The 20,333-nt window shown below is 33.3% G+C and overlaps 2 protein-coding genes across 4 annotated transcripts; one reads left to right on the top strand and one right to left on the bottom strand.

Moving 5' to 3' along the window:
• Positions 1-230: 230 nt before the first annotated feature.
• Positions 231-5,863, bottom strand: LOC110711068 (F-box only protein 6-like). 3 transcript variants are annotated; one of them, XM_021889441.1, is made up of 2 exons: positions 5,239-5,863; positions 231-1,770 (listed from the first exon to the last, which is right to left on the bottom strand). In XM_021889441.1, exons 1-2 carry the CDS (start codon positions 5,376-5,378, stop codon positions 507-509), a joined length of 1,404 nt encoding a protein of 467 aa, XP_021745133.1. In that variant the 5' UTR covers positions 5,379-5,863; the 3' UTR covers positions 231-506. The 3 variants fall into 3 exon arrangements, with proteins under 3 accessions (XP_021745133.1, XP_021745138.1, XP_021745136.1); XM_021889446.1 differs by having other exon boundaries at positions 231-1,752; positions 5,239-5,862; XM_021889444.1 differs by having other exon boundaries at positions 231-1,755; positions 5,239-5,858.
• Positions 5,864-11,802: 5,939 nt separating this feature from the next.
• On the top strand, positions 11,803-15,092 carry LOC110711057 (4-coumarate--CoA ligase-like 1). The gene is made up of 6 exons (XM_021889435.1): positions 11,803-12,472; positions 13,231-13,821; positions 14,007-14,208; positions 14,304-14,449; positions 14,608-14,675; positions 14,765-15,092. The coding sequence occupies exons 1-6, from the start codon at positions 12,047-12,049 to the stop codon at positions 14,994-14,996; spliced, it is 1,665 nt and encodes a 554-aa protein (XP_021745127.1). The 5' UTR covers positions 11,803-12,046; the 3' UTR covers positions 14,997-15,092.
• Positions 15,093-20,333: the final 5,241 nt, after the last annotated feature.

Genomic DNA, 20,333 nt, shown 5'->3' with positions numbered 1-20,333 from the left:
TTGTAATAGCTGTTGATGAAGCTTATGTCACAAAAAAAAAAAAAAAAAAAAAAAAAAGGTGGTTTATGCTTAGAATTGCGTTTTCAAATGACACGAATCAACAGAAATTCTATCGTTTGTAGCTAGCTCATCACCTATGGCCAAAATCGCGTTTTGCATGCTGTCTCTCAAAAGCTGTGATATAATGTTCAACCCACAACATTAGAACAAAAACAAAACACTGCCAAAGATGACACAAATAATAAGTACTCCGTAGTATATCAATTTTACATGACACCGTCTCGGATGTTAAGTTTTGCAAGTTCTAAAATACACTGCTCAGCAGGTTCTTAATTTTGTAATAATCAAAATAAAAACAACAAACTTTCGTGTATTCAAACACTTGGGTAAGGATAACAGCCATTGTATTCTTACAATCAAAGTATTCTTGCAGGGTACTGAAGCCTGAATGTTGCAGCATCTGAAAACATGGAAAGTACTTGGCAATTAATAAAAGAATAGAACTATTAAGGAACCGCGGTAAGGCAAGGGTTAAAAGCAGTTCCACAAGCAATCCATTGCCGTTTCCTCCCACGTGGAAGAACACAACCAGGAACCTTCAACCACTCCCGTTTCGCCACATCATAGGTGACGATCCGGTTCATCTGTCGTGACCGCAGTGACAGCATGAGCAAACTCTTGTTGCCCAAGCAAGTCATCCGCACGTGCTTTCCGTAAAACTCTAAGCACCATACATTTGGCATTCTGTCAACCTCCTTCCACAAGAGCGTCATTTTCTGAAGCTCCCATACACACACACAAGTGGCAGCATTCTTTGTCAGCAATCCCACCAAGAAGATTCGGCCCCCACACTCCGCAAGGTTGTGGTCGGTCGAGTTTGGTGGGGTTGGGATGAGGTGTTGCTTCCAAATCCCGCTCACCATGTCACAGGACACAATCCCATCAGGTTCTGACCTCATGAAGTAGATCGTGGCATCGACAGACACCGTATTTGATCTAAAATTCAGTGAAAGTGGGAGCTTGATTCCTGAGGGCAAATTTCCCGGGCGTGCCCAAGTGTTTTTTAGAGAGTCATAGATTTCATACTCCCCATCACGACCGAACCATAATATCTTGTAGCCATGTGTAGTTGAATTTCCATATTGAATCATACCAACAGCAACACGGGACCAGACCTTGACAGATCTTGGAGGGAGCTCTTTCCAAACCTGGGTCAGAGGGTTACATATGTAAAACAACCGATGACCTATATCAAGGAAGCAGACGAGACCCCCTACAGAAGCAACTGGCAACAGGATAACCTTAGGAGGAAGTGGAGGGATGGTAGGATGGCGCCATTTCTTTGCAGAAGGATCATAAATAGCCCCTGTGTTCACATTTTCATGAGTTATGGTATAGAACCAAGGTTGTGATAGAGACACTTGGGCACAGTGTTCTGTAAAGCTCCTCGAGGTAAGCATGCCATTCCATTTCCGACACACTGAACGGAAGCGGAAAAACGTAGCGATGGGAAGCCTAGCAATGACTGCCTCCAAAAGGTCCTCAGGAAATTCCTTCCAGAGCTCCTGACTCATGTTTTCAGATGAGTTTGAGGATCCAGAATGCTTTCCACGATTTCGTTCTTTCCGAGATCTCTTGGTGGGAGGTGGCTTATAATGATCGACCATTTTTAAACTCCCAGGTTTTTCAGCTGGCATGATGACGCTATTGCAGTTTTCTTCCACAAGATTGTCATCAAGATTGAGGAAACAGCTACTGTAAAAACAGCAACTATAAATCAAATAATTATAAGCAAATATGCCTTTTTAGCATGTAAAAACAATAAACAAAATCTTCAAATCATCATGAGGATCAGTATAAATAGTTTAAGGTCTGCAAATACAGCAAGGATTTTTAACATTAGATACAAGGAAATTGCTTTCACTCCCAAATTTTCAGAACATTCCCACCCTCTCAAATAACAAGATTAAGAGAGGGAGTGCAACAGCTAATATGTGGAATGCAAATATCCACATAAAACCCCTGGGATTGAATTAGGAGTGATTGTCTCTGTAGACTGTGCAATACAGCATGTAAATGGCATTGTCCTTAAATCGAGGACATCCAAATAAATACATTTGATGTATAGGTTCATCAAGTCAAGAATGTAACCCTAAAATCCAATTAGGTCATTGTCCCATCACTTCCAAGTATAATTCATTAAACAGTAACCTAACTAAATCTCAGAACAACGACAGAGATCACTAACAGGGTAACAGGTGCTGATGTTTAATCCTCCTAAAGCTTGATAAATAGCATCTTCATATAACATAGTAATTAGAAATTGTATATTCATCCACCTGATGCTCTAAAAGCTTTGAACCACAAAGATAAATGTAGCAAGATGAATAGGGTTTGGATGAAAAATCCAGAAGAAAAAGGGAGGGACAGTGAGGGATTATCTTCCCTAATTTTAATATAGAAAGGGGAAGCAAAAGGTAATACTGTTTTGAAGGTCGACCACATTGTCTATATATAGTTAGCTTCAATGCTTTAAAATACAATTAATTCTAGCAAATATTTATTCAAAATCACTTCCAATTTTACTTCTATAACACCAGCAGTAGGCCTCACCTCAACCTTCATTAATCACACAATACAAGTCACGATGTTCAACACTGAACAAATGAACAGTAAGCAACAGTTTTGACTGTTGCCCTTTAGGCCATTACTTTGGTGAAGCAGATGCAACTCATAGGAGAAACCAATGTGTCATTCTGTTTTTTTTAAATCAAGAACAGACTTCATGACTCAAATCCCTAACTCTAAATCCTAAACCACCACTGCTCTGCCCCCCACTCCAATTAGAAGGGGTAAACAGTCTAAACACCCCTTCAAACTGCTAATTTTCATGAGGTAACGCTCCAAACATGCCTTAACAAATTTTTCTATAAAGAAACAAAAAATGTGGTTCACAGTCAATGAGTTAAGAGAGATGAGCAAACTATTAACCCAAAAAAGATTTGGATGAATTTTGTACTTCTCTTTATCTAAATACAATGACTTTAAAACAACTAAACATCTTTCTGAATGAAACAACTGCCATACCACTCCCATTGGTATGATGGCAGGACAATCAGAATAGAAAGCTCAACCATAGCCATAAACATCTCTGCCTTTTACCCTCCTGTTCCTTCCAGTTCCCTTCCTTTATAAATAACCCTAGTAACACTAATCTCAAAGGCCATCCAACACCAGCTCTTCAGTGGTTTGCGACTTCCCAGAAACTACTATATTTAGTTTCTGTCACCAAAAAAAAAAAAAAAAAAAAAAAAAAACCCTACTACTACTATATTTAAGTAGTTTATCTCTCATCAACATCTGCTACACATTTATCCTTTTAGCAACTCCTTAAGGTCAACCTCATATCAACTCAACCTAAAATTAGAAATCAGTTTCTGAGGTAGAGAGTTGGCCTTGGAACAATATAAAAAAATCATGTACTAACTTAGGGAAGACCAATCCACATCCTTCCCATATCCTGCTTCAGCAAGAGCCAAGTGCAATTGCGCTGCTTACGAAATGGTTTGATGTTTCTTTCTAAAGTGAATTCATGCTCAAAATACGATCCAACAATAGCACATTGTAAATTTGACAAAGGCCTCGAATTACTTTCCATAATATCACGCAGACACAGCTACATGACATACGCAATAATCTAGCCTTAAAAAAAAAAAAAAAAAAAAAAAAAAAAAAAAAAAAAAAAGAAAGAAGCAAGATATGATCTACAACTCTTTCCAAAGCATAATCAACCTTAATGGCATAAAATCATGTGGTATATTATCCATAATATCACACATACACCTTATAATATATGCAATAATCTAGCAATTAAAAGAAAAATATCATCTAAGATAGCTCTGCATTTCGCTACATACGTACCAAGTAGTAATTCATTGAAGCTTCACTTTAGTGATTAGTGTAGTCATTTAATCATTATTCCTCACTGTATTTATGCTTACTGTGTATATCATCACTCATTTTGAAATTTGGTAATAAGATGACACTTAAAACATAGTCCATTTTAAGGTTGCAGATGAGCATTACTACTTTTAATGGGAAGACAAAATTTAGGCGTATGTTTAAAAGAGAAATTATACTTCATATCAGAGACAGCATGATCTCATAATCACATTCTCACCTTGACATGCATAAAATCTCAAGGAAAAAGAAAACTAATAAAGATGTGTTCAATTAGGGATAACATCCTTTCTCGAGGAATATTACATCATCATCCCCTCCTCTCCCTACCCTCCGCCCCCAACTCACCCCCCCCCCCTTCTCCCCCTTGACAGTGATTTGGAGCAAGTCTCACCATGTTTGCATGATTGGCTACCCTACATAGATAGTTCTCCCTCATACTGTGATTTTTTAAAGGCTTCATTGCCTTTAATGGAAACTTTTTTCTAATGTAGAAGTAATTCCAATCATTACCTTGAATGGAAAACTTTATTCCTAATTCACTTCATCAAAAAATGCCAATTAAACCCTAGAGGAGCAAAAGCATACTGTTACTTACCTAAAAGGCCAAAACACTAATACCACCAACTATACAATAATTTTCACACATAAGCACCAAATCCAAGCTACCTCATCGAAAACCTTACAACCGTGTGTCAATACAATCTACCTAACCAGCCACTTTCCACCCAACAAATTAACACCAGGTTGTTGAGTGATTGAGTCCATCACTTAACTCGAAACCAGAGCAAGTTCGAAAAGGGATCTCAAGAGTGTCTACAATTAAGCCAAGAGGTTATCTCCCTGCTTTCTACTCCCTTCCAATCGTAGGTATTACACGACATGACATGACAGGCCTCGCCATGGTAAAAAGGGAATCATTACAATCACTGTTATTCATCACTATTTCCTCAATTCAAAGCTCAAACAAACACATGGACAAATTTCAATTACTTACAATCAAAATTGCATATTAGCTAAATCCCAGAAAACTCACAGCTACCCAATCAAAGGGTTTGAATAAATTGATAAATTAATCACAATAACATGAAAAAAATCAAAATTAATCACAAACCAAAAAATCCTCATCTTTCACAAATAAAATCAATAAATTACCCACAAAAAATTGAATAAAATGCAACAATAAAAACCCAAAAAGAAAAAACCATAAAAATCAAAAATAAAACAGACCCACAAACAAAATCAACCCAAAAATCCGGATCAGATGAGAAATTATACCTGGGGGAGGAAGAAGACGAATAAGAGTAAGAGTGAAGAAGAGGATGAGGATGAAACGATGTCGTATTATAGCCGTAAAGTTGAGAGAGTTCATGAAAGTGAGAAAGAAGCTGCCTAAGCATGGCAAGCTCTTGTTCCATAAAACCAAAACCTTGGAAATTATTAATTAATCTTCTCTTTCTTCTGCAATTTCTGGGAAATTTTCCTCCTTCTCAAAGAAGAAGAAGGATTCTGGAGAAGAAGAAGATGAACAAACCAAAACCACTACTACCCTTCTTCTTCTTTTCCATTGTTTTTCTTTTCTTTCACTTTCTCACCTGTGATTTTTGTGGCTTTATTTATCTGCCTTTTTTTTTGTTTGTTGTTCTAATTATATAATTATTGCTTTGTTTTTGTTTGTTGTTAAGTAAAAATGTAATCTTTAGATTATTTGTAATGTAAGTACACTAGACTACCTTACTCGTAATTTTGCAACGTCAAATATATCAACCGTGCGATTTGCGATATCATTGCTTTGTATTGACCCGTACGCAAACCACCTTCCGGGGGTTTTGTTTGTTGAATGAGTTTTAAGGAGAGGTGGTTACGGCCGATTGGTCGTTCGTCTTGAGTTTGTTCGGATTTTATTATGTTTACGTAATGTGATACTTTGTTTTACAATCATATAATTTTAGCTTATTTAAACACGGAGTCATATAAATGGAATCTTTATTGACAGTTTAACTTTATATTTTTAGTACATAAACTTTTAGGTTGAGTAATTTATTCATACGAGAATAAAACTGTTTAAGTCATTATTGGAAAAAATTTATAAAAGTTAAAATGGAGTAATCTTTTTAGCAATTGATGTAGGAAATTTTTGATGAAAACCCAATTAATGTTGGTTTTTGATTTTTCAAGTTGATTAAACCATCATTTATGTCAAAATAGGGTATGACAGTTTTTGGTATCGAGTCAAGCAATATAGTTCAATTTATCTAATATGATTCAGTTTTCTCAAGTCTAGTTATAGCAATATACCTTTCTATTCACCTGATTTTCACTTATCTAAACTTATCTGAACTTACCTGAACTTATCTGACCTTATTAAAACTTATTTTAGTTGAAATTTGTACTTGGGTAACCCTTATCAGAACCTATTTTTCCTGAACTGAACTTATTTGAACTTATTACACCTAAAATAAGTGAAAATAAGGTGAACAGAAAAACCCTAAATATGTTAATGATGCCACTATGTTAAATTTGATAAACGCTTTAGATGATTACCAACATATTTACCACTCAAAATATTACTCCATACTTCTATTAAAGATGTGCGTTTTGTGTGCGCCTAACCACACTATGTGACCACTTGTAAAAGAAAAAAATAACCCCTGTAACACTAACCAAGTAACCCCTATAACACTAACCGAATAACCCCTATAACACAAACCTAGTAACCCCTATAACACCAACGAAGTAACCCCATGATGGTTGATTACATATAAAAGTTGATGCTATTCAAATTGAAATCAAAGTATAATTACTCGTAGCAATTTGTTTCTCTATACATTAAGTTCAAATAAATTTTGTCCAGGTTTATTTTGACAGCAAAAATTACCAAAAGTAGGATCCACATCCTTGAAATCTCACGAAAAACAATTATGTCCTCGAAACCATGAGATGTAAAATAAAAATTATAAAAGGATTCAAAGAAATAATAAAAGGTGTAGGCTTTCTGTATTGGATTCCTTCTTGAAAAGTGATGGGGTTGGAATTTTGGTTGCATAAATTCACAAGCTGCATATTCTTCGGACCGCGTTAACACTTAACATCATGCACCTTTGAATTTTTTTCCTTACAAACAAAAATAATTTCATAATTTTGCAACCAAAGTTTCTTTAATTAATTACATTTTTGATGGATTTTTGTGCCGTATTTATTCTTTTGGCCCACCACAAATTTGCCTTTACATCATGATTTTCTTATATTAAAGGAAGTATCTGCTAAATTTCTTCGAACTTTTCATGTTTTGTCAATTATTATTAGTTCTCTTTGAACGTAATTTTGGTTTTTACCTTAGGTTTATATATGTCTTTCCATTAACAAAGTAAGGTCCAATCCAAGTGCTTTATGATGGGGTTTTTTCTTTCAAAAAAGTTATTAAACCTTTGTTAGTCATCATCAAGTCTTGTCAATGACATAGTACTTCTCATACAGTTAATCAACTTAAATTACAAAAATTACATGAAGCAAGGCTCTATTATCACCAACTTAATTAATAAAGATAAGTTATTGCGCATTCTATTTTATTGATTTTTATTTGTATAAACGTATTTGAACTCTTGTCTATACTTATTTGAAGTTACTAAAACTTATTAAAGTTAATTACTTTATAATCATAAATTGAATTTGAATAGTCCTTATCAACCCTTGTGGAGCGTATATTAAAGTTTATTTTTCCTGAAATGAGTGAAAATATGGACAAGATAAGGTGTTAATTTTAGAAGAATGAGTTTAGTAAAAATAAATTCGATAATATTTGTACATTTTGTTGCCAATTTAGACTAGTAACACTTCAATTAAATCTTTAATGGCAAGTGAGCTAATTATCATATTAGATTTGCTTTGCCATCTAATTTACTTTTGAGTTGATATATTCCTTAATGGTTAATATCAAGCTAGCATTCTTACCAATTCAAACTAATATTATATTGAGAATAAGGTTGGTTTAGTTGGTTGGACGCCCTTCTTCCACTCATGTAAGAAAGGTTCAATTCTCACCCCAAACATGTGGAATCCCCTCTTTCCCCCTACTTACAAAGGAATTTTCCTTGTTTTTTTTTTAAACCAGATGCTAGATGCATTTGGTACATGCTAATATACAACCTCCATAAAAGTGTCGTCACGTGGCAACAAAGAGTAATGGATGTATATATTGTCACCTTCCATTAACCAAAAGATTTAACTCTTTAAATTTGTATACTCATATAGTCTTATAATGTACAGTAATTCCAACCTAAACTTCCACCAAAAAAGTGTACGAAACATACCTAAATGAGAAAAATGGGCAAAACCCAAATGATGCCACAACCGCCAACCCTCTCCCTCGTCACATAATTCACATTGCGGTTAGTAATTGTTCCTTCAAGCCATCATCTTTATTCACAATATTATTCTAGTATAATATATGTTCCTTGTACGATTAGTGTATACATTATTTATTACCTCTTTCAATAAAGTAATTTAATAAACTCTCTAGCCTAAAATGTTAGGTGATTTGTAAGTTGGTTGCATTTTAAAAGTTTCAATATTTATTCTAAAAGTAAGAATTATACATAATCTTCGATCCATCTCATCTACTATAATTTGTCTCACTTGTCTACTCATTACACTACATGTGTAATACTTATAATGTATGAGATCTTTTAAAAGACACCCTTACAACTTAATACAGTTACAGAGGTGCATCAAACAGATCAGGTATACATGTGAAAGGCAAATTAATAAAGATTTAAAGTATTAATTAACTTAAACCAACCAAACTTCTCTACGTACTTAAGTTTGACTTTTTATTTATTAATTTAGTATCATTAAAAAGTATATAGATAAGAGTTCGAAAGAAGTGAAAGCTTATAATGTTGCGGTGTTGCCTATACCTGTGAAATTAAGAGATTAAGACCAATGAGGCGACACTATCTAAAAGTGTTCAACACGCTATTGAAGAACACATGCATAATCAAGACCCTCGCTCATTCGATAACCTAAGGTCTTCGATGCATGGAAATTTGTTTATAATTAGTTTATAGATTTACCTTCGTTTTTATAATTACTTTTATCTATTAATCATGATTGAACTCACTTAAAGTATAAAAAAAATTAAAGTTAAAATAATTAAAGTATCTTGTTAGATTTATTTCCATGTGTAACTATATAAGCTTATAAAATACTACAATTAATATTGAAAAATATATCGTTAATAAATCTATTATTGTCCCGTCAAAAAAATAAAAATAAAAATGGATCTATTATTGGAATTTATAATTGATCACATACAATGAGAAATAAGTGCAAATGCGTTACATGTGAATAAAAGAAAAAAATGGGTGATTATTCGTGACAAAAGAAAGTCATGCTAATGATGATAGAAAATAGATAAGTGGAGGTAATAAAGATGGGGAGGTTATTATGTTAATGATTACAAGAAATTAATTGGGAAAAACCCAAAAATATATAATGAAGTAGCAAGCTAGTATTATGTAAATGTAATGATAACATGAATGTTTTGGAGGAGAGAAATTTGGGTGGAGTGGGTAAGTATAATTGCTCATTATGATCATCATCATGATTGTTCCCCTTCATTTACGTGTGCCTTGATTTATCTTTAGCTTCTTTATCAATCACAATCACTTTATTAGTTTACTAACCCCCAAATTACCACTGTTTTAGTCTTTTAAGTAATCAATAATATGATGGTTAATACCAAAAGTTTCTGCTACAAATCATTCACAACTCCCTCCCCTCAACTCCTTTTTTTACGTACCTTCTTCTCTCCTTTTTTTTCCGAGCATGAAAATTAGAGTTGGACACGGGGTGGACCGTAAGCCCGTAACATAATAGTGTGTCTTGTCTTCAAGTGAAACCATGCCAGATGGGTTGAGAAAAGTGATAGCATGTCGAATTTGTGTCAATTTATTATAAACGAAGCTCATGCACGACCTAATCCACATGTAAAAAAATCGGTTCCAAAAAAAAAAAAAAAAAAAAAAAGTAATGCGAGTAAAAACAAACAAACAAAGAATCAGGTTGGCTCATCAAATTATGCTAGAGCTAAAGTTTGAAATTTATGTTCATTCTTAGCCCATGGCCCATTGGTGTGCTTCTTATATATGTTGTATACTTGTATTCATGAGTTGAGCTTGTGCAGGATTCATGCTAGTTTTGGCTATTTTTAAGCCAAACGGTCCATGCCCAACTTTATTGAAAATTATTGAAAATTGCTTCAAGTTATGTATTATGTTGTTTTATGGTTTGTTGCAACTAAAGATGGTATTTGGTGGTATGACCTGTTAAGGTTGTTATATATTGAAGAGGCACAACATGATATGGGCACTGGGTAAGCATATAGTGACACATAAATTTACATGTCAGATTTGGGTCGTAATACCGCACAAACACGAAACACATAAAAAAAAAATCAAAATTTAGCCTAGCACGTCGAGACATTAGGGTGGGTAATGGCCTGTTCTCAAGTTGCTTTTTTGAATTTTGACATTGTACATCATTTAACTATTGGGCTAGGCCTAACCAGGCTCAAGCCACACAAGCTTGGCTTGAAGCATAACTCACAAACATGTTAAGTTAAAGGGTGAGGTAAAAACTGTCAAAATCTAAGAATCTCAAAATACAATGACGTTTCATAGCGCATCTCAAAATTTAAAAGTCCAGTTAAAAATCATCAAAATATGAGAATCAATGTATTAAGGATATATAGAGTACGAGTATTAAGGGAGAATGATCAATCCACATAATACTATACCACACGTCCACACCTCTATTGTGATCTCATTAGTGAGAATGCGATTATGTTTGGTCAAGATCCTATAGAAAAGTTAACGAAGATCAAAATTTGTAAGACAATTCAAGGATCAAATTGAAAAGAAAGCATTGAAGACTTAAGAGTCATCAAAGACTAGACATAATGGCTAATTTAAGTGGGTGGCATAATTACGTACAATTATTTGGTCAAAAAAGCATATATTATGAATGATCAAGACCCTGTCAAAAGAAAAGAGTGATCAACACATCTTTTTGGGTAAACTACTGAAAAATGTGTTTTCATTAGTTCACCTCATTTTTCAGCAACTGTACTCCTGTACGGCTGTACGGTAATCTTATAGTGAGTGTAGTGGGCTTTGGAAATGTGTCCAATTTACACATTAAGCCCACTTCATAAAATCATTGACAAAAAGATAGGCCCAAGTGCCCAACTAATGAACCTTACCAACTTGAAAGTTTAAACTACCAAAAAATAGTTAGGATTAAAGCAACTCTACTGTCGTTCCATAATGTTGTTTACACTTTTCACCTTTGTTCATTCGTCTTTGTTTTTGCTATAAATTATTACACTTTTACCCGCTTTACTCTACACAAAAGGACTTTTTTTTGGTTCATTTACTTATTTTTGCTACATATTACCCCACTTCAACACCCTCTCTAATCTGCAATTTAAAATAAAAAAAAAATGTGGAAACAGAGGTAGTACTTTATATGTTTACACTGATGTTTCCTTTTCTTTTACAAGCATTATTCTCCAAGTGTGACGACTATTATGAGACATCGGAAGTAAAATTCATTGAATGTTAAAATGGACGAGGACAAGTGTTAAATAAACACATCAAGATCACTTTATAAAACCCTAAACAAATTTTAAGTTCCAAATCCGTTTTGAAGCACCTTGATCCATATAGATCTACAATACAAAACATAACAACCTATTTATAAAAGGCCCTAATCATATAACAAGTCCAAGCTATTCATAGTGCCTTATAGAGTACAAGTACAATTATTCATTCAATTGAAGGAAGTTTGTACTTGAGATAAGGTTGAAAGTTGATCTTAACCCAAACCAAGTATAGAAAAAGAATGTGACCCAACGATACCATACTTGTCAATATAGTTGTTAGCTTAATAATTCATTCATACCATGCGTATGATCTTTTCAATCTAATTATTACCCATTAATTTCTACTATCTAAAATTCTTCCCTTTAAATCCAATTTTCCTCCTCTCCAAAATTAAGCAATTTAAACACTAACAAAAAAAAAATATGGGAACACAATTGTTAAACCAAGTCCCCTTAGAAGAAGAGATAATTTTCCGAAGTAAGTTCAAGTCAGTTCCGGTGCCAGAAAACATTAGCTTACCAGATTTTGTGCTCCAAGACGCGGAGTTATACTCCGATCATGTGGCATTTGTTGATGCAATGACAGGAAAGGAGTATACTTATGGTCAAGTAACAAGGGACACAAAAAGGTTTGCTAGGGCCTTAAGGTCACTTGGCCTAAGGAAAGGGCACGTTGTTATTGTTGTCCTTCCAAATATGGCAGAATATGCGATTGTTGCTTTAGGTATTATGGCTGCTGGTGGTGTTTTTTCCGGTGTAAATCCGGCTGCACACGCCTCGGAGATTAGCAAGCAAGTTGAGGCCGCTGATGCTAAGCTTATTGTTACCAATGGTACCATATATGAAAAGGTTAGTGATACCTAAAGTATTATACTTGCATTAATTGATACATAACTATCATAAGTACGTCATTTGAATTACAGTATAAGGTCAAAAAAAAAAAAAAAAAAAAAGGCCAAAGGGTTAAATTTCAAGTAGGCACGCTGTTAAAATATGAGGCAGTTAATAATTAGACTAAGATGAGTCAGAAAACATAAAACAATATGACATTCCATAACAAAAATTAGATGGTAAAATCTTTCTTTGTATGTTTATTGTAAGTTACATTACATTGTGTACCATTGACCAACACCAACTTTCCATGGAATTATTACCTCTAAGCCCGGCCTGATCTGTTCTGCCTATTAGCAGGCCGAATAATCAGGCCGGCTATATATAAGGGTCAAGTGTGCAAACCATTTTGAATAATGCAATTTTGACTAACTTAGTCTGGCTCAATCAGCCCAAGTTTGTAGGGCTTGGGAAAACAAAATATTGGCCCAAATGGTGGGTTATGGCCTGGGATAGCCCAATCCATTATCATCATCTTTTTTTTTTCCTTTCATTCTTATAACACGTACAATAAAAATTAAAGGTTATAATGTTGCAATTAAAAGAAAGAAGAGTTAATTTCGCTATTGAACTAACTCGACATAACTAGTTCAAAGCAAGCTAGTATACATACGACTCAACATGCCCGTATTAGGCCATATTTTGATTTTGAGTATAGAATGTATAATATATATATATATATACTAACATTAATAAGTACTAAAAATGCGTAACAGGTAAAGGAATTGAACCTACCAAAAATCATCCTAGGAGAAGAAAGAATTGGGGGAAATTCAGGAGCAATCTACTGGGAAGAACTCCTCCAAGCAGCCGATAAGACGAACATGAGCCACATCTCGGAGCCAATTCAAGAAACTGATCTTTGTGCACTTCCATTTTCATCAGGAACAACAGGAATGTCTAAGGGAGTTATGTTAACTCATCGTAACATCGTCGCAAACCTTTGCTCTACCCTCTTTAGTGTCCCTAAAGAAGCAATAGGCAAAATTACCATCCTTGGCCTAATGCCCTTCTTTCACATATATGGTATCACAGGAATATGTTGTGCTACCCTTAGAAATAAGGGTAAGGTAGTTGTTATGGGGCGGTATGAGCTTCGCACATTTTTACATGCTTTGATAACTTATGAGGTTAATTTTGCACCAATTGTACCACCCATTATATTGGCCTTGGTTAAAAATCCTATTGTTGATGAATTCGATCTAACTAAGATTAAGCTTAAAGCTATCATGACCGCTGCTGCTCCTCTAGCACCCGAAATTCTCAATGCATTTGAGAAGAAATTTCCTGGTGTACAAGTACAAGAGGTATGTTATTTTATTAAGCTCGAACTTATCATGATGAACGTGTATATGTACATACTATTATATATACTGTTAAAAGACCAGCTCAACCAAAAGCTTAAGCTGATGGTTGAACCCCAAGATTTGTTTATATACTCTATCATGCACGAATTATATGATTAATCGGTCTTTATGTTTGAACTTGCTAGGCATATGGACTGACGGAACATAGTTGCATAACTTTAACTCATGCTGAACCAAGTCAAGAACATGGTGGCATTGCTAAGAGAAATTCAGTAGGGTTCATCCTACCAAATATTGAGGTTAAATTCGTCGATCCTGAGACAGGTCGATCACTCCCTAAGAACACACCTGGTGAAATTTGTGCAAGGAGCCAATGTGTTATGCAAGGTATGTACAGAATTACTTGTAGCAAGTTATGTTAATGAATATCGATCAATAAGTACTATATAGTACTTAGAAATAAATAAATAAAATGTAACAAGGTTATTACAAGAACGACGAGGCGACTCAACAAACTGTGGATAAAGATGGGTGGCTTCATACTGGAGATATTGGATACATAGATGATGATGGAGATATCTTTATAGTTGATCGTATCAAAGAATTAATTAAAGTCAAAGGCTTCCAAGTAAGTTTTAATTAACTTGATTGCCTTAACATATCGAATGTACATACAGTAATTGTATAAGGTGCATTAAGTAACGTGTGAATTACATGCGCCAATGTATGTAGTACATATGCGCAACCATATTATGTTACCAGATACGAGTAATCTTGGTTTTGTAGGTTGCTCCTGCTGAATTGGAGGCTATTCTTCTCTCTCACCCTTCAATTGAAGATGCAGCCGTTATCCCGTATGTATTTGTTATTGTCGTGAGGTTTCTTAACACGATTAGGACTATTGTTTGTAAGCGTTATAAAACCTTGTCGAATTTTAATGCAGGGTGCCAGATGAAGATGCAGGGGAGGTTCCAGCTGCTTGTGTAGTAATCAATCGAAATGCCAAAGAAAGTGAAGAGGACATAATGAAATATGTTGCATCAAATGTTGCAAGTTATAAAAGAGTGAGATCAGTTCATTTTATGGAAACAATCCCAAAATCTCCATCTGGTAAAATCATGAGAAGGATTCTCAAGGAGAAAATCGCCGAAAAGATCAAGGCTAATACCAAATAAGTTTAGATATTAGTATCGTTACTCTTTTTATTTTTCAATTTGAAGTTGTACTGGTCTGTATCCGTGCTAATGAAAATTGGCGATAAAGAATTTAAATGTTTGCGTTATTATAGATATTTACTACGAGAATTATCTAAAATTTGTTTCACTTACTAAATACTATGTTTTCGTGGGTAATTAAACAAAATCTATCTCTTTTAACTTTTTAAGTAAAATTTCTCTATTAGAAAGCCAATTGACAAATGATGGCTTATAGGGGATCAATTTCCAATTTGGGGAATGAATCTCAACCTTTCAACACTAGGAAGAGGCATCTTAATTAAACATTAATCAATAAATTTATTTAATTAGCTAATTAATCAATAAATAAACAACATTAAGGAAGCGAAAAGGGAGGGATCCAGTTGGATCATTTACCTCAATTGCTAAGTTGTTGACATTATTATCCCAAAGAAGAAAAGAATGTACTTAGAACTGTGTCCACGTGATTAAGGACTAACCTAATCATCATCATCAGCATCATTTGGGAGTTTAACTCTCGACTGTCTCCTATTCACAGCCACACACATTTGATCGAACGTCATTTTTAATGAGTCGAGTTGATATAAAACCAATAAATATTTATGAGACGACGAATTCACTCAAAAAGTTGTATGAAACAACGAATCGAGAATGTTGCGAATTGTTATATTTATGTATTTAGATTCTTAGTCTTTTCCCAGTTAATTTTTGTTTAATTTTGTTAAATCTATTTTGTTTGTCGTTAATTGTCAATTTTAGATGTTGTATGATTTTAATCAATAAAAATTAGTGTCGTTTGGGACTTCTTTCAAAAAAAATAAAAAATAAATAAATTGGTAGAATTTCTTAAAGCTATTCTAGCTTGCATTATTGAAGGGAATCATTAACGTTATCTAACATATATATTTTAAAAATTAAAAAGTGGTAACGATTAATAATAATACAAGTTGCTTAATATAATAATGAAATAACCATAAACGTATCTTAATCAGGAGACTAATTGAATGAGCTAAAAGAGTAATACTGCCCATAAAACAGTGGGCTAATTAAGAGCTAATACACCTGACAATACGTGGTTAGTCAAATCTATAGTGGGCTTAATTATAATTTAATCCCACCAATAGCATTTTATTAATTCCAATAACCTGGGCGAACAATGTGAACAAATACAAGTTGCTTAAAAGATAACATATCATCAGCAAAGTGTACTTACCTAGGATAACATTTCCTCCATCCTAGAGTGATGAAAGCACATATATACCTTTTCACATGCACTACATGCAAATTGAATCATCTATATTAGTTTCTCATTGTATTTTGGCCTTTGGAAGATGGGGTGAGGGAAAGCAAAAGAGCTACATATATTATATATATGTCGTATACAAGTATTGGTCTAGAATTAGTAGTCACGCACATATGATTAGACTTATAGCTGATTACTATTCGTTACACATATATCAGTATATATATGTCATATATGATTAATGGCCTCACGCTCATTCATGTTAATTTATCAAACTTCTCAATATTTGTGTCACACGTATATTAGATTTATTGCTGATTACTGTTCGTTACAAAGTGTCATCTCTTAAAATTAAATTGTGTCACATATTTTTATTTTCACGAATTAAAACAGTGTGATAATTAACTTACTGTAATTGATTAAGGACAAGTGAACTTTGAACTACATACGTATGTAGTATATGATACCCCATTCTCTTTAAAAGAAAAATAGTTCTTCTAATTGCTTTCTTCACAGAGAAAAGTAAGTGCGATTATAAATAAATTTGAGATATCTAAAGTCAATTCTCAAAAGAGGATGATAAATTGATAATAATTTCGAAAAGTATAGCATTTTTAAAATATGGGCAAATTCCACTTAAAATAGTGATCATCATATATTCAGATTTTGGATTAGACTTTTATGCTCTTGAAATAATAAAAATGGAGTTCTATAATTTATTAGTACTCCCTCCTTCCCTAAATTAGAAGCCTATTTCTCTTTATTATATGAATAATAAATATTAGAAATAGACTTCTAACAAAGGGATAGAGGGAGTAGTATTTTACACTCATTTCTAAATTTATATCAAATAAATTAAAGGATATAATTTAAAAAGGATCAGTGGAACTTGGAATTATTCAGGTCAAAATACTTAACAACATATCTATATACTGTATATGATATCTTCCTGTTACTTCATTAGGTAAAATACAAGCATCCCTAATTTCATTGTAATTTGTAGCCTAACCACATATTAAATATAAAAAGATCAAGTCCATTGATTATAATGAATAAATATGTCTTAAAATCTAAACTGTTGAAATTGTTACAGCAAGCAGTCCACCCCAATCAATATGGTCAACTTATTCGTTAAAGACCTACCAATATTGCACCTAATTTGCAATTACTACTTATATATTATGAAAGTTATAAATATTTCATTTTTTCTTTTAGTATTTCATATCAAATCACTCAAATCAAGAATAAAAAATGAAACCAATGTTTTGTTCAAATTTTCATGTAACATGAAGGATTCCAATTGTGTTGAAAATGTGTTTTAGAATAAGTAAGTTTATATGTTAATTTTGTAAGATAAATTTAGGCAAAATTAACCTTAAATGGTTTGGATGTACGGAGTGACATTATAACATAGCTTCAGACAAAATAATTAAGGTACAATAAAATCACACATAATTACAAGGACAAATAGAAGTTTATTTTGATAGTTTTCCAATAATTTAAAAAGGCTCTAATAAATTAAATAAGTTGAAGATAATACATAGACCATAAGTCAAAGATGTAGCACAACATACATAACTCAATAGATTGATTTAGTGTTTTCATTTTAGATTAGAAATGTTATGATTGATTATTTTGATTAGGTGTAGTACTTTTCTATGTTTTCTTATAGCACACAAGTAGTGAAAATTATTATACTAGTAAATTTCGTTTTTAATAAAATGGAAACAAAATTCAAAGGATGTTAATAGAAATAGCACGTGATTAATAAATGCCTAGCAATCGGACCCCCTTTACCAATTTCATTCACTTCTTGTTGTCGCATTCAAATCTTCCAAGCCACAACAAACAAGGTTAATTTTTCTTGGTCGTATATTTGTGGTATAAAACATTACCTGAAATTATTTGTTTTTGGATAATAATAACTTGTAGTCAAATCACTATATATTTTTGCCCTACTTTTTTCTTAAAGAGAAAATATTGCCCATTTGGATAGCTTAACTAAACTTTATTAGTTTCTAATTAAGAAAGAGACAATATTAATGCATTTTAACTATATATATATATATATATATATATATAGGTACTGTAAATATCTCCTCGAAAAAAAATACAAATATCACAATATGATTTAAAAGAGAGTAGGCTGATTAAAAACCCGATATGAACTTTGACTTGTCATGGGTTAGCTAGAATATGTGGATGGTTATTACTAGCTATGTTGGTTTAGTCTTGGAGAGTGATATCCAAAATTTGAAATTGAACTTCATCTATATCATTGCTACCATTTGCTTGTGGTATTTAAGAGAAGCTTTTGCGTGAGACCGGACTCACCGTGAGTTCAATATTTTCGACAATAATATTTTAATATCTGACAATAATATTCTAATATATGACATTAATATTCTAATATCTGACATTAATAATCTAATATTTGACATTCATTATCTAATAAATAATATATAATGGAATTTGTTAAACGTCGCTCGCAAATCTCCACATAAAGCCCACAAATATTTTTACTTTGACTCTTTTGCCCTTTTTCTAATTTTTACCGAAACCGTAATTCACTCTCACGAAGAATGTGGAGCTGGAGTGGATCGCCGAGGGACACCGAAGAGTCGTCATCGTCGCCGGAAAGCGAGATAATCCGGGGGAAAAATTACGAAAAGTAGGGGTGGCGTCTGGTCAGGACGCCGCCACCATGGCTGTGGCGTCCTGGCCAGACGCCACCCCTACTTTTTGTAATTTTTTTTTTTTTTTTTGTAATTTGTTATTTTTTTATTTATTTTTTTTCTTTTTTTTTGTAATTTTATTTAAACTTTTTGTAATTTTTTTTAAATTTTATATAGAGTTTTTGTTTTTTTTAATTAAACATTAACACAAAAAATTAAACATTAACACAAAAAATTCTGATTTAAAAAAATATATATACATTAGAAATAAAAATATTAAAACATAAAACAAAAATATTAAACATTAACAAAAGAATTCTGATTTTCCAAAAAAAAAATATTAGACAAAAAAAAAAAAAAAAGTGGTAGGGCGCCTGGCCAGGACGCCCAGCCCCTGGTGGTGGCGTCTGCTCCGGCCGCCGGGACCAGGGGGCTGGCGTCTGACCTGGACGCCCAGCCACGGCGGTGGCACCTCTAGAAAACGCCACAACCGTGGCTAGGCGTCCAGGTCAGACGCCAGCCCCCTGGTTCCGGCGGCCGGAGCAGACGCCACCACCAGGGGCTGGGCGTCCTGGCCAGGCGCCCCACCTCTTCTGGTTTTTTTTTAATTTTTTTTTTAAAAAAAAAACCCTGCCATCGTGAGCCGTCCTTCCCTCCGCCACTGTGGCTGCCAAGTCCTTGCCTTGCCGCCTCAACATTGCCGTATTTTCGGGTGATTAGAGTGTGGGTATGGGTTAGATTTTTTTATTTTAGGTTTAGGGCAATAAGGTAAATTCAATATAGATTTGTGGGCTTTATGTGGAGATTTGCGGGCGATGTTTAGCAATCCACTATCTAGCATGAGAAATCTAATATCTGACATTAATAATCTAATGTCTGACATTAATAATTTATAATCTAATGTCAGTTATTAGATTATTTATGTCAAATATTAGATTATTAATGTTAGTATTAGAATATTAATGTCATATATTAGAATATTATTGTCTGATATTAGATTATTATTGTCGGATATATTGGACTCATCCAATTTTTTTTTCCAGGTATTAAATTATATTTAAAAAAAATTATCATGTTTGCTTTATGTTGTATAAGAAGTGATCAATGTTTTTCTAGTTCGAAATCTGTATTAAAATGTCATTTATTAATAATATTTGATTAATTTAGAGTCATTGAAACATCAAATCATCTTAACTATGCTTGTAAAGCCGGCCTATTATCAAGCCTATAACATCAAATCATCAATACGAGTATTATTATTAATAACAAAGCATAATAGCATAATAAAAAAAATAATCCACACAATTATTATCTTTAATTTCATTCGATTGGACAAATGAAAAGTAATCTATCATAACATGAAATCTATTGAAAAAGTGATCGATGAAACTCTAATTA

This window comes from Chenopodium quinoa, unplaced genomic scaffold (genome assembly GCF_001683475.1).
Source record: "Chenopodium quinoa cultivar QQ74 unplaced genomic scaffold, ASM168347v1, whole genome shotgun sequence".
NCBI lineage: Eukaryota > Viridiplantae > Streptophyta > Magnoliopsida > Caryophyllales > Amaranthaceae > Chenopodium > Chenopodium quinoa.
Note: the sequence above shows the minus strand (reverse complement) of the source record. Positions and strands in the feature narration are given on the sequence as shown.

Coding starts and splice junctions, on each gene's coding strand:
- LOC110711068 (XM_021889441.1), bottom strand. CDS start 5,378: ATGGAACAAGAGCTTGCCATGCTTAGGCAGCTTCTTTCTCACTTTCAT. Junction 1,771..5,238: donor TCGTCTTCTTCCTCCCCCAG/GTATAATTTCTC, acceptor TTTGATTTATAG/TTGCTGTTTTTACAGTAGCT.
- LOC110711057 (XM_021889435.1), top strand. CDS start 12,047: ATGGGAACACAATTGTTAAACCAAGTCCCCTTAGAAGAAGAGATAATT. Junction 12,473..13,230: donor ATGGTACCATATATGAAAAG/GTTAGTGATACC, acceptor AATGCGTAACAG/GTAAAGGAATTGAACCTACC. Junction 14,450..14,607: donor TTAAAGTCAAAGGCTTCCAA/GTAAGTTTTAAT, acceptor TTGGTTTTGTAG/GTTGCTCCTGCTGAATTGGA.